General features: G+C 56.8%; 1 protein-coding gene across 5 annotated transcripts; it reads left to right on the forward strand.

Annotated features, from left to right (window-relative positions):
* The first annotated feature begins 1,946 nt into the window (after positions 1–1,946).
* FNDC4 (fibronectin type III domain containing 4) lies at positions 1,947–14,477 on the forward strand. 5 transcript variants are annotated; one of them, XM_056344208.1, is made up of 6 exons: positions 1,947–2,178; positions 7,405–7,520; positions 8,047–8,251; positions 9,170–9,259; positions 10,543–10,676; positions 12,724–14,477. In XM_056344208.1, exons 1-6 carry the CDS (start codon positions 2,106–2,108, stop codon positions 12,757–12,759), a joined length of 654 nt encoding a protein of 217 aa, XP_056200183.1. In that variant the 5' UTR covers positions 1,947–2,105; the 3' UTR covers positions 12,760–14,477. The 5 variants fall into 5 exon arrangements, 2 of the variants coding, with proteins under 2 accessions (XP_056200183.1, XP_056200185.1); XM_056344210.1 differs by having other exon boundaries at positions 12,727–14,477; XR_008822665.1 differs by lacking the exon at positions 12,724–14,477 and having other exon boundaries at positions 9,170–9,924; positions 10,543–10,590.
* The last annotated feature ends 1,899 nt before the right edge of the window (positions 14,478–16,376 follow it).

Raw genomic sequence — 16,376 nt, forward strand, 5'->3', positions numbered from 1 at the left:
TCCAGCAACTTCAACAGCCCCAGGCTTCTCTCTGGTCTTCCAGCAGCCCCGATGTCTTGCTTTTGCCTTCTGCTGAGCAGCTCTGGCAGCCTTCCATGCTGTGCTGTGTCCTGTCATGCCATGCCATGCTGCACTATGCCATCCCTTGCTGTGTTGTTTTGTGCCCTGCCATGCCACATCTTAAGGCCCTGTCCTGCAGCGCTGTGCCCTGCTGTACCGTGATATGCCCAGTGGCCTGTGCTGTGCCATGCCATATCATGCCACACACCACCACACTCTTCCCTCCTGCACCATGTCACACCGTGCTGTGCCCTTCTGTACCATACCACGCCATATCATCCCCTGCCATGCTGAGCTATCTGTGCTATGCAATGACGGGCCATGCCATGCCCTCCCCCTCCCCTGCTGTGCCTGGCTATGCCCTGCTGCGCCATGCTTTGCTGTGCATGTCAAGCCATGCTGTGCTCAGCCTTGGCAGTTCTTGGTCATAGTGCCCCAGCAGCTCTGCATGCCTGTCAGTTTGCCCCCAGCAGCAAAGTGCTAAAGGGCAGGGAAGGTCCCACAAGTAAAACCCATTTTGCCCAGCATCCTGCAGTCCCATGCCATACCTGTTTGGTCAGACTGAAGGCAAGAAGGGGCACCTGAACATAGGCATTTACAGTTAACCACTGCCTGTGGGCTGCAGTGCAGCGCGGCTGGCCCTGCAGAAAGGACTGTGCCTAAGCCTGAGGGAGCAACAGCCTAGACTATGACAGGAGAGGATGGAGTTACCTCCCCAATAGCCAGCATCCCACAAATTAGTGAAGATTGCTCTCAGCAATACTGCAAAGTGTCACTGCTTCTAGCAGGTGAGCAAGAGCCCGTGGTTGGGTGTAGCTCTGCAGCACGGTGGGGCGGAAGGGAGGCTGTCCCAATCATCAGATATTCAGTGCCATAATGCAGGTGCATCTCCAACTGTGCACCTGGCAAGAACCCTGAGCCCAGGCACAACCCCTGGGGAGCAAGCAGAGCTCTGCTGCGGCCAGCTCTTGCCAAAGGCCCGGATGAGCTCCTGGGTGGCCATGGGTCAGGGGAATTTTGCAAGCGTAAACTCGTTAATTGATGACAACACACACAAGCAGGGACCATTAGAGCTGCACTGCAAGGATCAGGTTGGTGAGCAATCGCTCTGCATCCGCAGCTCCATGGGTCAAGGTTTTGGCCAGCACCACCTCCACCCATTGGTCCATGCTACAGTGTCCACATCAAGGAGCAATGAAACCCGGGGAGGATGGGACAGGTTTCTCCCATGTGCCTTTTAGGAGCCTCCTGCAGCAGAACCAAGAGGTGCGCAAGAACCCTGTGCAGGGTACGAAGGTGACTGAGGGCCCCCTCGGCCTGTCACAGCCGTGTGCAGGAGCCTGGGCAGGGGCTGCGTGGGACGGCCCTGCCCTCCGCCACGAAGCCTTCTGCTGTGAGCACCGCAAGGTGACAGCCAGCGTTGGCCCTGCCCGAGGCCCGCCTGGCACAGAAGCCCTCCAGTATCCTGGAGACTGACGCTGTCGTCGTGCGCAGTGGCCGGCCACCCTTCCACGCGCGGGTGCCATCGCTGCCGCCAGCCCCCGCAGGACACCCGAGGGAGCGCCGGGCAGCCTGAGCCAACACCCGCGGGGCGGGAGCGTGCGACGCGCCACACCGGGACCGGGCGAGGGGGGCGGCTGAGCCGGGCACGACGCGTGAGCACAGTGCGTGGGGAGAGCCGGCACCGGCGGGGGCGCGGCATGCGGTGGGGCACCCGTGCTTACCGGGGGAGGGCACCGAGAGCAGCGCCGGCGGCTGCGGGGGTACGGCAGGGTGGGGCGGGGCCGGGTACGGCTCGGGGGCGGCACCGGGGCAGGTGGGAGGCGGCGCCGGAGCCGCTGCGGTGCCGCTCGGGGGGCGGAGCAGGGCGGAGCGGGGCCGGGGAGGGCCGGGCGGCCGTTCCACCACACACCCCCCCGCCCCGGGCGCTGCGGCCGGGGCTCGGCCCCGCTCCGTCCCGCGGCGCAGGGAGCCGGGCCGGTGCCAGGGCTGCCGCCCGGGCCGGGGCCGCAGTCCGGGGGCGCCCCTGCGCCGGCCCCGCCGCCATGTCCCGCTTCTCGGCGTTCCTCAACCCCGTCCTGCTGCTCTTCAGCTGCGACCTCTGCCTCGTGCGAGCCAGTAAGTGCGGCCAGGCCGGGACCGGGGGCCGCGGTGGCCCTGCTCGCTGCCGCGGGGCCCGGCGGGTCGGCCCGCGCTGCTGCCTGCGGCGGGACCGGGCGAGGGCGCGGGGCCGGCTCTCCCCAGGCGAGGGGGCGGCGTGCCCCGCCGTGCGCCGGCCTCTTCTGCGGGCCGGGCCTCCCCCGCCGGCCGCTCCCGCCGGCCTCGCCCCGTCCCCGGCGCGGCCTCGGCCGCTGCGACCTGGGGCCCGGCCCGGCCTCCTCGGGCCCCCGGGCACCCCCCGGGGGCTGCGCCCGGCCCCCAGGCCGGCCGTGCCGCGGGACAGGGTGCCACCGTCTGGCCGTGGCTGCCGGCCGCGGAGGGCTCCCGGCTCTCCCGGGGGCACGGGCAGCCGCCCGCTTGTGCCTCCCGCCTGTGCCCTCCTTGCGCCCTCGCGGGGGGCGGCCCCCCGCTCCCGTCCTTGCCCCCCAGCAGTGAGCAGCGAGTCCTGAGAGAGTCGATGCCGCTGGGCAGGGATGCTCCCGGGCTGCGGGCTGGGCTGCAGGGGGACGCTGCCTGCCTGCCTTGCTTGCGCTGGGCTGGTGTCTGCTGAGATGCCGAGGTCTGTGGGCACGCAGGGCGCCGCCGTCCTTTCTTCCCTTGACTCGTCCGCATGGCCCTGTGTCAGCGGCAGCCTCCTGCTGTCTTACTTGGCCCTTGTCAGGTTCCTGATTAAGCCGAATTGCGATTATCAGACATTTTCTGCCGTGTTTTGGGTCTCCTTGCAAAACAGATGCTCCGGGGCTTAAAGGGTTCGGGAAGAAATGCAGTCAGGGTTGTTAAAAAGGGGCCACTTATTTTTAGCTGTGCGGCCTGGTGCTTACTTCCCTGCTGCAGGGATAAGTTGGGCAAACATCTGGGTGCCCTTGAGCAGCGGTCCCAAGGGCACAGGCCGATGTGCAGGTGGGGTCCCCTCCCCCAGAGTCACAGCAGGGTGGGGAGGGTGCCAGCGGGGCTGTGCCCTGTCCCTATGCGGCACCACATCTGCCAGCATCGCTGGTGAAGTGCACCTGCCTGGCCTCTTCTCTAACCTGGGAAGCCAGGCTGCGTGGCAGATATAGCCCAGTGCTTGGCTGCCCCACCTCGGGCTGCAACGCTGCTGGCTCCAGCACTCAGGACCAACCCTTCCCACCCCTTCAGCAGGCCTGAAAGGAACGTGCTGCTGTACTGGCAGGACAAAAGGGTGCGCCAGGCCTTGAGTAAGTGATTGCTTTCTGTGGTGGTGCTTGTGTCTTGACATGGCTTTAATAAAAAGTGAAGCTGGATAACTTACAAATGATGCAGAACCATTAGTGATTAATGCATTGGGCAGAGCTTAGCTGTGGCATGCTTTTCCCCAGAGAGTCCAGCAGGGTGTTGGAGCATCTTGGCTTTGCAGGAATGTTTTTAGTAGTTGGCTTCAGAGAGTACATTTTTTTGGAGCCCTTGCACTCACAGATCTTTATGGTGACAGCTCTGGCATGAAACCACTCTGACCTCAGCGGCAGAGCAGGCTGGAGAATGTTATGCTTAACGTGGGGATCATACGCGAAGCTGTCTATGGTGTGAGCTGTTCTTTGAAGGTCTTGCAGTAACAACTTCCAGTGAGGTCTCCTTTGGAATATCCTTGGGATTAAACATTGCCCTGTGTTTCTAGGGTGAACTTCTCTGGTTTTGACTTCTGAAACTTCTTGTCTTGTCTCTTTCTGCTAGGTGTGCAAATCCCATGTGCCCAGAAACATATTTGCTCCAGTTTGCTGAACTGCAAACTGACCAGTCATTTTTCCAACGAAGAGCTAAAGCCTGGACACCTTCAGGTCTCGCTGTCACACAGGTTCAGGTCTGCTTGCCTGGAGCTGCACAAAGTGTGTTTACGATGCATGAGGTCTGAAGCACTGACTAGCCACGCGCACTGTGCTCTTGCCCTCTCTTCTCTCCATTTGTGAAATGTCTCCAGGTGTAACAGCAGATCATGCTGGCTTTGGGTGTATGTCTTTGCAGTCTGTTACCGGGGTGGTATCCCCCCAGGGATGCCCTTCCATTGCCAGTGAGTGAAGGTCCCTGCACAGGGCCTGTGTAAGCTCTGGCTAAGTACAGTTGAAGCAATACTGTCAAGCCCTGTGCAGACCCAGCAGCATGGCTTGTGGATCAGTGCATTGCCCTTGTTCTCAAATCATAGAGTGACTCAGCCTCAGGGCCATGTCTCAGCATCCTCTGCCTGAAAACATGGGCTGGGCCAGGCTGGGGTCCCTGCAGAAGCCTAGAAAATTCTTTTGCAGAGCAAGGAGCCTGCTACAAGCTCCCTCCACAGACTCTGTGTTGCAGAGATGTCAGACCCTGCCGACCCTCCTTTAATTTCCTCACGTACACTTAAAGGTCGGAAAGTCCAGGTATCCCCTTTGGGCATGTTCAGACCTCTTCTCGCTCGGATAGCTGTAAAAAGCTACCTGATTTATTACTGTAGATGTATCCTGTGAAGCACCAGGTCCTCTTCTTGTCCTGAGGCTAGCTGGCACCATCTGGTCACGTCCATAGCACTAGGCTGATGAGTTCCAAAGCGGGGAGCACATCTGCTACCTACTAGGAATGGTTCGTGGCTCATGCTAACTCCTGAGCTGTGCCCAGGAGTGGTTTGGGCACACACTGGCTGGTTCAGACCAGAGCAGTTCCCGGGACCAGTCTCCACCACTGGATTCCCAGGCTGTTCCTGACCTCACTGCATTTGCTGACATAGTGGTAGCCTTAGGCAGTTGTTCTTCTTATGCCTGAAGGCTAACAAAAACATTGCAGCCCTTCCTCCCCACACACTTTGAAATGCTTCTGCCTGGGACAGTGCAAGGCCGTGGTTATTTGCTAGCTGATGGGGTGGTGTCTACAGCTCAACTGTTGGTTGTGCAACTAACTTGCACACTGGCCATGGCAGTAGTGGAAAACCAGACTGCATCTGCTGGGGGCTCAGCTCCTGGGTGTGCAGTATACATGTGCCCCAGTCAGTGGCCAGGTCTGGGGCTGGAGCTTTATTCAGCCCATTTTGCTCTTGGCTTGTGGGAGACCAGGGTGTGCAGATAAGGACATGGCTCAAAGACCCGCTTTCACAGGTTAGAGTGATGAACCAGTTTCCCACTGGCAAAACTCTAAGGAGACACATTCTTAATAGGATAAAGGATGTTCAGCGTACCTTTGAATACTTTCTAGTTGTCTAGCTTCTGTTCTGAAAGAGAAGGTGCAGCATCCTGTGATGTCCTTGTTCATGCTGTCTCCAGTGACTTTTATCTCCTGGTGATGCGGCAGGCTTCTGCTGAGGACACACTCAGCTCCAGTGTCTCTCTGAGAATGTATTTCCTGGGCTCTGTGGGTGACCCTTCCATCTGTCTTTATTGCCTCTGGCAAACCACAGCCCTGCATTTCTCAGAGTGGGAATCACAGCCTTTTCCTGGTTTGATCTGGACCTGGGAATATTCAAATGTGAATGCACGCATTTAAATAGCTGACCTGCAGAAATTACCTTTCCCTGTCACTCTGACAGTGGTGGTTGGTAGTGTTAGAGTTGTCTTTTTGACTTGTTCTTGGGTGCCCTCTGGGGCTCTTTCTATTTGTATAAATCACAGCATCGAACTTGTGCTACACAGGTAGCCTGTAGCAGGACGCTGTCTTGTTTACAGGGAGAGAGGACACATGAACAACAGCCTCAGCGTCTGTCTTCACGCTCTTCTGTGTCTAATTTCCAGTCAAGATTTGGCTTTGTATGCAGATCTGTGTACCTGTGTAGTTTCCTGCCATGTTCTTAGTGCTGTGAAGTCTCAAAATGGTGATGATGCAGACCATGGGTCAGTCAAGCCAGCTTTCTGAAGGATAGCAATGGCTGAGTGTTGCTGCCAGCTTTGCAGCCGATGGCATTTCACTGCTGGGGAAGTCAGCTCTGCGTTCCACGTTGGGTTTTCCTCCCCGCTCTAGAGCAAGGAGTAATGCCAGGCAGATTGAGATGGCCAGATTGAGTTGCATAGTGTGTTTATTCCAAGCTGCCCCATTTTTCTGTCACAGTTGATATATAAATACTGTGTCTGGGCTGCTTCCTACACAGCTCTGGGTGGTGTGCCAGGCATTTATGATGTGCATATCCACGGGGCAGCCCCACAGCTTAGAGGAGCCTGATTTTACCATCACAGTCTTGGTTGAAGAATTGCATTAATGTAGGATGTGTTTGCACTTTCTGAACCCTACAGAAACATGGGACTTCCCTACCAAGAATCTACTCTGTGCCCAGGCTGAGCAGGAGCATGTCATGCCAGGCAGCTCTGCTACTGCTAGTGCTGGAGCTGAATGAAGTAAACTTTCCAATAGATGAACATCTGAGCAGCAGTGAAGGTCCCTCAGATCTGCAAGCAGATGCCCTTGTGAAGAACTGGTCTGAATGTCATTCTCCTCTCTGATAGCAGGGTCTCTGCAGTGCTCTGAGACAGGCTGCAGAGACTTTTCATGTGATTCTGAGCTTCAGGGACTGGTTAAATTGCCATGACAGTCTCTAACTCTTAATTCTTTTTTTTTGCTCATGACAGGCTTTCATGCATTTCCCATTGCAATGTCTGCAAGGTAGAAGGAGCCTGCTGGGGCCCCTTCATGTCTTTAGCTGGGTCTGGCAGCCTGGGCACGTGGTCAGCATTGCTAATGCCTTTTACGTGGAACATGTATTATGAGCAATGGGCTATGTCTGCCGCTGCAAGCAAGCCCTTTAGAGAAGAGCCCGGCAGATGCCTTGCAAGCTTGTCCTCCCTCCCTGCTATAGGACACTGCAGAGGGTGAGGTGTGCAGTGAGCACATTTCTCACCAACAGCCAGGCAGGGAGGAGTCCTGGCCGGTGAGCAAAGACTGCCAAAGCCATGGGATAGCTGCGCAGGCAGGGAGTAGCTCTGTGCCTGCACACCTGCCCCCACACACAGTGGGCAGCTGCCCACTAGCCCAGCAAGCACCATGCTGTCACATATGTGTTGCTGCTGGTGGGGGCTCAGCCTTGTGCACCTGCTCTGCCACTCCTCTCCTGGGGACAGATTCACTGGAGAAGCTGTTCCCTGTAGCCCTGCCCAACGTGCTGCCATGGGCAGATGTTGGAGAGGGTCCCCATCGTGGTGTGCAGGGGTGAGTGCCTGTTCTGAGACATCTTCTTTTGCCTCTTTCCTGTGCCTTGCCTCGGTCCGTCCCTGGCTCACCCAGACAGGCCACCATCCCCTGTCAACGTGACCGTGACGCAGCTGAAGGCAAACTCTGCCACCGTCTCCTGGGACGTCCCAGAAGGAGACGTGGTCATCGGCTATGCCATCCTACAGCAGGTACCCAGGCTCTGTCCCCAGGGGGCTCGGGACCTCTTTCACTGATTGCCAGTATGCTCCTATGTCAGCCCTTTTGCTGCAGTTGGGAGCTCCTCTGGCACCTGCCTGAGGACATCTCTGCTGTTGAGCTGCCCTTGCCAGGGTGCCCTGTCTGAGCCATCCATTCTGGTGGGAGGCAACGGAGCATGGGCTGTACTGGGGGTAGCTGTCCCTCCAGTGGCTTCCCTGCGATTTGTCTGGATAAGGATGGTGCTTTAACCATGGCATAACCCTTCTTTGCTTGCCTTGCTCTGCCTTCACAGCCCCAGATATGATGGTGGCTTCTCCAGGGAGGCGCCTGGCTCTCAGGCCACACAGGGATGCTGCATAGCAAAGTGCTGGCCAGCCTGGCCCACCCCAGGGGTGGATGATTGCCTGGGAAGGGAGGAGTAAGGGGAGAGTGCCCAGCACAGCCCTGCAGACAGGGGCCTGTGCCTGGTGCGGCTGGGAACAGCCTCCTGGGGATGACAACTCTTCACTCTGGCAGCGGCAAGATGGACAGATGCAGCGCTTCATCCGGGAGGTGAACACAACCAACCGGGCCTGCGTACTGTGGGACTTGGCAGAGGATGCCGATTACATCATCCAGGTGCAGAGCATCGGCCTGTATGGAGAAAGCCAGGCCAGCAAGCGTGTCCACTTCCGGACCCTGAAGGAGACCGACCGCCTCCCTTCCAACAGCTCCAACCAAGGTGAGGCAGCTCCTTCCAGCTTGCCTGGGTGCTGCTGGTGGGACCATATCTGAAGGTCTCCACAGCACACAGGCAGGGATCCAGCAGCCAGTGAGAAAGGCGCTGCCTTGAGCAGCAGGCTGCTTGGGACGCACAGGCTCATAACAGGCTGCTGTTGTGTCCACTACGGCCATGATGATGTCCCCAAGCCCCAGTTTACAGCCCTCCTGTCACCGGTCCTGGCACCCTATTCAGCTAAACAGGCTGTGGCCAGGACAACTGCTGTGGCCTGCTCAGCTGCTGCCCATAGGAAGCAGATGTTGAACAGGCTCTCAGATCTCCCATCCTGCAAGCTATCAAAGGACAAATGACAGAGCCCCCCAGCCTCTTTTCCGACTCATATCCATGCTGTGCCTTCTTGCCTTGGGGTTGCCTACATACTGCTCCATGAGGAAGAGATGATCCAAGAATCCAAGAGCAATGATGCCCAGAGGGTGTCAGCTGGGCACAGGGGTCTGTCTCCAGCACTAGCCATAAGAGGGGGACTTGAGAAGAGTGTAACAGGGCAAGCAAATGGCTTACTTACCTCAGAACTTTTGTGTTCAGCTCAGGGCCTTCCTAACTTGCCCTGGTTTCCTACATAGGAAGTAACTTCAGTGATTCCTCCCATGCATTGTGCAGTCCCTACTTGAACCCAAACAAGCAGTTAGAATCCCTGACTGCCTTTGGTGGTGAGGATGGCTTATCTGATGTGGGAAAGCCACAGGCCGCATGTCTTCTCCAGAGCCCAGATGTCATCCCACACCCATCCTTGTTTGGGAGAGGTGGGTCTCTCTTCTCTGGAGCTCCTTCTGAGATCCTCAGGTGTTGCTGGTCCTGAAGTAGGTTCTGGTGGGAGGGTATCTGCTGCCAGCCCTGCCTGGGTTCTCTTCTCTGCAGGTGACATCACCATGGAAGGGCTGGACAAAGACAGGCAGCTGCAAACGGGCGAGATCATCATCATCGTGGCTGTGCTGCTTATGTGGGCAGGTGAGTGCCACAAGCAATGTTCCAGCAGGCTGGGGCAGTGGTGCAATCCAGGGTCCATGAAGAAGATGGGGCTTGAAAGAGTGCAGAGGCGTATTAGTATGTGTCTGGCATCCTTTCCTGTAAGTCCATTGAGTCTTTGTAGGAGCTCAAGCCAGTGGGGTAAAAGGAGCAACCACAGCCACTGCTCAGCAGTAGTGGCCTGAAGCGTGTGGGCTGGCCAGCCTGGCTGCTGTGCTGGAAGAGGAGGAGACAGTGTGGGACCCAAGGAATACAGAGTTACAGGGTGGGAGCATCCCAGCTGATGTTAACTGATGTGTAACTTGGTCCTTAGCTAGCTTGTCCGACATGCGGTAACATTGCTGCAAGGCCGGTAGTAGCTGTGTAAGATGGGTGATTCGCTCCTGTACAGCACCTGATTAAAGCCAGTGCTCTAGCAAACAACATGTTGCCTGGGAGCAAGGAAAACCTAGGAGGTAAGTCAGCTCCTGACTGGCCCCATGCAGCTGCTGTGAATGGCAAGTCATTTGTCCCCTACTCCCTTCCTGGTAAATGTGGATTTTCTAGTGGTACCTTGCAGGAATTGCTCCTTGCCCTGGCCTTGACCACTTTTCTAGTGCACCGGAAGAAAAGACAAGATGTCTGCTGCTAGCTTATGCTTTGTGCAGGTTGGTGTGTCAGAATGCCAGCAGGGAGAAGTCAGGTCCAGTCTGTGGGTGGCTGTGATAACGCACTGTGGTTGGAACGGGTCCAACACATCTAATGATTACGGTTCCAAGCACTGCTCCAGAGTCCTGCATCCAGGGTCCCAAGGTGTAGGATGTGTGCTGCGTGAGATGGGTGCCGTAAATCCATGACAGAGTGGCTGACCCCACAGTCAGTTGGCAAGACAGGACAAAGCCAAGGGCTAGCTTTTGTGAGGGTCACAAGCACTGGGCCAAAACCCCACTCAGCTGCTTGTGGACCTCAAGGGCTGTCCCTCTGTGAGTGCTTCAACATCTGCCTTTGGCCTCAGAGCCCTGAGCTGTAGGCACCAAGCACCTCACGTGTGCCCTGATGGCCTTAGCTGCATCCATGCCTTGTCTGCCCAAGGAGACTGGCCTGGCCACACATGCAGAGGTGCCTGAGGTGGTCCAGGCTGACACAGGTGGAGTGTGTGGGTGGCCTGCACCCCAGTGTGCCCTGGGCCTGACTGCTGTCCAGCTGGGATGCTGTGGGGAGGGAAAACAGGGGCAGACAGCATGCAGACAGCATGAAGGAGTCCTTCATCCCCTGTCTTTCTGCAGCGGTGATCGCCCTCTTCTGCAGACAGTATGACATCATCAAGGACAACGACTCCAACAACAACAAGGAAAAGACAAAGCCGTCCTCGGAGCACAGCACGCCAGAGCGACCCAGCGGAGGGCTGCTGCGGAGCAAGGTGAGTGGGGAGGGCTGGCAGGAGGGATGGCATGTGATGTCTGCTGTGCCTTGCTGCCTGGACGGTTCTGGCTCTCTCCAGAAATAGAAACATCCCAACTCATGCCCTCTCCCTAAAAAATGAGGGAGTTTAGAGTGCAGTAAGCCCTGGTCTCTCTGGGGCAGTGTGTGTGCCCCATGGATGATTGCAGGAGGAACACTGGAAGAGACAGCAGGATGTATCAGCTGAGGTGGCTCCCACATTGTGGGGTGGTGCCTGTCCTGTCACTGTAACGGCCCCTTTACCATGTCCCTCCAAGGATGCACAGCTTTTCATCCCATACACAGATCTAGCTCCTGCCAGTTTAGGCAGGAGGTGGTCAGGCTGGGCAGCTGTTCTTGTAGTTGCTGCACTGGTCCATGGCTGCCTTTGCTCAGGCCTGCTCCAGGCCATCACTACACAAGTTGTTCATGGGAAGGACCCCAGAGCCCCTTCTCCACCCTAACAAAGGTACTGTGCTGAGCTGTGGATGGGAGGGAGCAGTACTTTCATCTCGCTCTTTCCTCAGCACCTGACACATCTCCCTTTTTTACTTGACAAAGACAGTAATTTATAACAGTGATGCACATGCTCTAACAGGACCTTGCATTAGGTTTTTCCCTTGTGTCTCTTCTGCCTCCTCTATCCATAGTGGGAACTCACTCTGTTGCCTCATTGCCCCTCTGTTTCCACATCTTGGTTTCCAGTGGATGTCAGGAGCAGAAACTTCCTATCGGGACTTCAAGGCCCCAGTTCTCCAGATTTTCCAGCTTCTTGATTACTCCTTGCCAAAAAGATCCCTCTTGGATCCCTGCTCCAAACTGACCCTGCTCATACTGGGCTGCAAAGGCAGGTGCGAAGGCCTGTTCCTGCTGCTTGTGAAGTTCGCCTGTACAGGGCTGATGCACCTCAGCTTGTTTTTTTTGCATTCACCATACTTTTGGCATCCTTGAAGGTGACAGCACTGCATTCTTGCAGTCCTTAATTACAAAGCTGGGAACGAGGCATAGGAAAGAAAAAGTTCTGCATTTGCTTCCCCTCCTGGCTTCAGGGCCAAGCTGCTGTAAAGTAGCAGGCAATGGTGCAGCTCTTCATCTGAGCCCTGTTATAAAGCGTGGTCACGGGAACACTCGCCTCCTGTGCCCTGCTTCAGTGTGCACGTGCCTTGCTCCAGTGTGAAAGGGCTGAGCTACAAAACAGATGTGCAGCAACCAGAACCCCTGCCCTTCTTTCCCAGCACCTTCTCTGAATTCACATATCTGCTGTGCTCTTCAGTGAGCACGTTGCTTTTAGTTAAAGTGCCTGCTTGTGCTTGCAATGGTTTTAAAGAAAAATTCACCTTGCCACCTGCAGCCTTTAGTTCCCTTGGCACGCTCCGGAGCTGTCATGAGGGGCATGGCAGTGAGATGTGCCTGGCACTCAGCAGGCCTTTTCTGTCCCTCCATGCTGATCATTCTGTGCTTTCTGGGTTCTCTGCCCCATGGCAGACATTCTCCTACCCCCTCACTTATCTTTTGTGTTCTGACCCTGCACCTACCTCCTGTGCAAGGGCATCAGGCGTAGCATGGCTACCTCTGGAAGTCATCACCTATCTGCAAGCCCTGGAGGCTGAAGAGTATGGGGGGGGGGGGGGGGGCGCTGGTTCACCCAGGAGCACTGAGGCACAGCAGTGGGCAGAAAGGCTTCCTGGGGAGGTGACTGGTTGAAGGGATTCACCTGGAGAGAGGCACCCAGGCGATGCAGCCGAGCTAGCTACCTGAACCTTTGTGGCAGGAGACTGCATCCATGCGAAATGCTGGGGGTGTGGGGTTAGCTCACTTGGTCTTCTGAGGGAGATGTTGAAGCCAGGTCTCTGCTGCAGCTTGCCCATACCTCAGCTCAGGGCAGAGGGCTCAGCTGCAGCTGGCAGCCGTTTTTGCAGAGGAGGACTGCTGGTCGTGGTACCTGCCGTGGGAGGCTGGGGGCTCTGCATCCCAGGGGACTTAACAAAACAAGGCCTTAAAGCAGTTGTTTTTTTTTTCTCTCATAGAAGAAGTCTCCCTCGGTCAATATAATCGAGGTGTAAGTGCAGCGCCAGCTCTGTGTCTGCGGTCCTGGGCGTCCTGCCAGAGCCAAAGCAGGCCTTGGAAGAGGAGGCAGCACCGGGTGCCCAGCCTGGAATTCTGCATGCGAAGATCCGCGTATCAGAACTTACGCTTTCCCGAGGGCACCTGTCCAGGGATGTGCATGGAGCCGGCTCCCAGCCGTGCATGCAGTGCGTGGCCCTGCCCATCCCACATGCCTGGCCCTGCTCCCCTGCCACTGTGGACCACGGAGCTGAGAAAGGGTGGGGGGGGCACACCACCAGCACAGGGGGGCAAGTCTAGGGGAGCAGAGAGGCTGGTGCGCTGGCTTGTGGGGAGGCAATGTCCCTATGCGCTGGCTTGGCCAAAGGCCTGGGTACAACCACATGGTACCCGCCGCCTGCCCGGCAGCCAGCCCGGGGCAGACCTTGCTCCCAGCCGCTGGTGTCTGGGCTCAGAGGGCTGCCTGCAGGGGGTGGGAGCTGCTCCCCTTCTGGCCCTGAGACTGAGGGGATGGGGCAGTGCAGGCATTTGCCCCAGTGCTGCCAGGGAAGTCACAGCCAGGTGGTAAGAGGGTTTACCTGTGGGGCCGGGCCCAGTGAGCACAGCTGGAGTGGATCCCTGCTGCATAAGGGGGCTCTGCTGCACCCCGTCCTGGCCATGCAGGGGCTTCAAGGCCTCTCTCTGCTGCAGGGGACAAAGACACAAGTGAGCATGAGGATCTAGTGCTGCCGCGGTGTCTAGCCCGCCTGCAGAGCACGCAGCTGGGGCAGGGAGTGCTGGCTGGAGCTGTTTTATGGGCTAGCGTGAGCCCCCCAGAGCTATGGGAGCACGCGGTGCCAGGGCATGGCTGTGGCTTTGCCATTTCCATAGTAGGGCTCAGTCCTGACACATTCAAGCTGTTTGTGGGGGAGCTGCTGTGAGCACCCTGCAGGCAGCGCGATGCCTGTGCTGCCTCGAGGAGATGATGGGGTGAGGCCCAACAGGGTCTCGGTGGGCTCAGCAGGATGTGGGCTGCAGAGCTCATCACTGCTCTGGGGACAACCCTAGCTTCAATAGCAGCACATCCCACTCCTGGCTCCTTCTGTCTTGCGGGGATGTGGTCACTGCTGGTGCTCCCATTCCTGGAGCTAGTCCCATGGCCTGCACCAGGTTGGCTGATGTAGCACAGACCTGTTGGAAAAAGGCTGGTCCTGAATGCTTAGAGCTGGTGGACCACTGGCTCGCTGTTTCGTGCCCAGTCCACCTGCTCGTGTCACTGACCACCCTGGGGCTGGTGAAGTAGCGGTGCCTGGACTGTGCTTGTTTGCTCCCCAGAGCCTGCAGGCAGAGATCTCTCGCTGGGCATCTGCAGTGCTCGGTGTCCGAGGCTGAGGCCAGGCCCAGGCATGCCCTCTTGCCAGCGGCAGGGGGAAGGGGGTGATGTGAGGAGGCTTTCTGCTGCAGAGATGGCAGCTGGTGCCCTGGCTGCTGCTCTCTCTCCGTGCTCTGCTCTGCAGCCTGTCACTGAGCTAGGATGCTGGCTCTGCAGCCCTGGACTCAAGCAATCACAGGATCTAGCGTCTTCCAGGAATAAACCTCCCAGTAAAAAGCACTTTCAGGACTCATCCTTCCAGGTGCTGCTCAGCTCCTGCTGCAGGACTAGGTAGGGAAGGGACAGAACAAGTGACTCCCTGTGGCAGGGTCTTTTCAATAAAAGCATCCTGGCTCAAAGGCAGAACTGTCCCTGCAGAGTTGCAGATCTGTGTGTGTGTGTGTGCACGTGTGTACGGGTACTAGCACTTCTGGAACATGTGTGTATGGCCCTTAGAAGGGGACCTGTTGTTGCACAGCGTGCAAGAGCTGCAAGTCCTCTTAAGGCCGTCTGTCACACCTCTGGCTCTCGGGGGAGTGCCAGTGCTGCATGCTGAGCCATGTTGTGCTGCTGGACAAGCTGCAGTTAACAGACTGTCCCACTGAGGGTGGCATCACAGCTGCTTTCACTGCACAACAGGCTGCAGAGGGCAGAGACACCCTGGCAGCAGGGCCAGGAAGGAGGATGAGGCCAGATCCCAGCAGGCTGCTGGCGGGAGGGGGCTGTGCTGCTCCCTGGTCTGGTGAGATGAGGGGTACCTGAGGAGCAAAAGCACCGTGCTGGTGGGGTGCAGGTGCTGCCGTGCTGTAACTTGGGCTGCAGGTAGCAAGGCTGTAGCTGCAGAGAGCCAAAGCACCTTGTTTTGCCAGCTAACTTTTGTATTTTAGGGAGGTATATTAAAAAGAATTAGGGCTATCAGTAAAACACAAGATTTTTTTATAAAGCTCTGGTGCCCTGGAAAATTGGAAAATGTTTGTTTAGAGGTACTATCCTGGAGGGTCAGAACAGACACATGCCTACTATTGTAAGTTCTTTAAGCAGACCTGAGGCACACACAAAGAAACCAAGGAGCATGACTGTGCAGTGGAGTCGAAGACCTGGGGTAGGCACCAAAGAAAAGAATAAAAGAAAAAAAAAGTATGTCAAAATGAAGTGGTTGTGGCCAAATAAAAAAAAAAAGAGCACAAAAGTCATTAAATGACATCTAAAATCAGGTTGTAGTGTTGATTAAAAAACCACACCCACACACACACACCCCAACCCCCCCCCCCACCCCTCAAAAAAACCGAAGCTACCACTCCTTTCTCAGACCATGGCAGTGCAGGAAGGCAGGGAACTGCAGAGATGGGTGCTGCACAGAAGGCAGCAGCAATGTTGAACAAAGGTATTTTCTGAGGTATGTACAAGCACACACTCCACAAATGAGTCTGGCAGCACCAGTACGGGACAGTGCAAATGCCCAGCACAGTGCCACTGAGCAAGATATGCACATGCCTACAGACACACACACACCACCCGCCCTGCAGCACTACGGGGGCACGAGGAAAGGGCTGTGTGGCCTATGCAGAGCAATTCTCATACACCAGTTTGATAGGTGCTGGACAGCATTGGCACATGTGGGTGATGAACCCACCACTAGCTTGTACATCGCTAAAACAGAAAAGGCTTGGCAAAAGCTCTCATAGACACAAGGCTGAGATGGGGGCACAGCAGGGAAGCTGTTCACACACTGCAGCAACAGCTGGTTAAAGCCAGGAATAATGGCAGAACTGGCACCCACGAGGCCCTGCAAGAAGCCATACAGGGCTGCAGCATTCAACATAGTCACGGCAAAGAGCACAACGCAGCATCATGAGTCCCAGGGAGAGGGGCTGTTAAATGGCTTGGAGCACTTCTGTCTGGAGATGTGACAGCTGCCAGGCAGCATTGTAGAGCCCACTGCCCTCCACAGCAGCAGGAGATGGTGAACAATTATTCACAGGACAAGAGGAAAGGGCGAGTGGAGCAATCAGCACATGCCAGCATCAGCAGCAGTGCTGTGCACCCCTCAGCACTACGTGCAGAACAGTGTAGATGCCCAGCATCCTGGTCCCATGCAGGAAGCCACATTATGGGCTGTTAAACTCACCCCACCAACAGCTGGGCCATCCCTCGGCACCAGAAGCCAAGGACCTGACAATGACCTGCTCACCCTCATCACCCCAGTAACACCTACAGGTTGCTCTGTGGTCTTAGCTGTGGGAGGAAAGGCATGAGACCACGACC

This window comes from Falco biarmicus, chromosome 6 (genome assembly GCF_023638135.1).
Source record: "Falco biarmicus isolate bFalBia1 chromosome 6, bFalBia1.pri, whole genome shotgun sequence".
NCBI classification, from domain to species: domain Eukaryota; kingdom Metazoa; phylum Chordata; class Aves; order Falconiformes; family Falconidae; genus Falco; species Falco biarmicus.

Coding starts and splice junctions, on each gene's coding strand:
- FNDC4 (XM_056344208.1), top strand. CDS start 2,106: ATGTCCCGCTTCTCGGCGTTCCTCAACCCCGTCCTGCTGCTCTTCAGC. Junction 8,252..9,169: donor TTCCAACAGCTCCAACCAAG/GTGAGGCAGCTC, acceptor TCTTCTCTGCAG/GTGACATCACCATGGAAGGG. Junction 9,260..10,542: donor TGTGCTGCTTATGTGGGCAG/GTGAGTGCCACA, acceptor GTCTTTCTGCAG/CGGTGATCGCCCTCTTCTGC.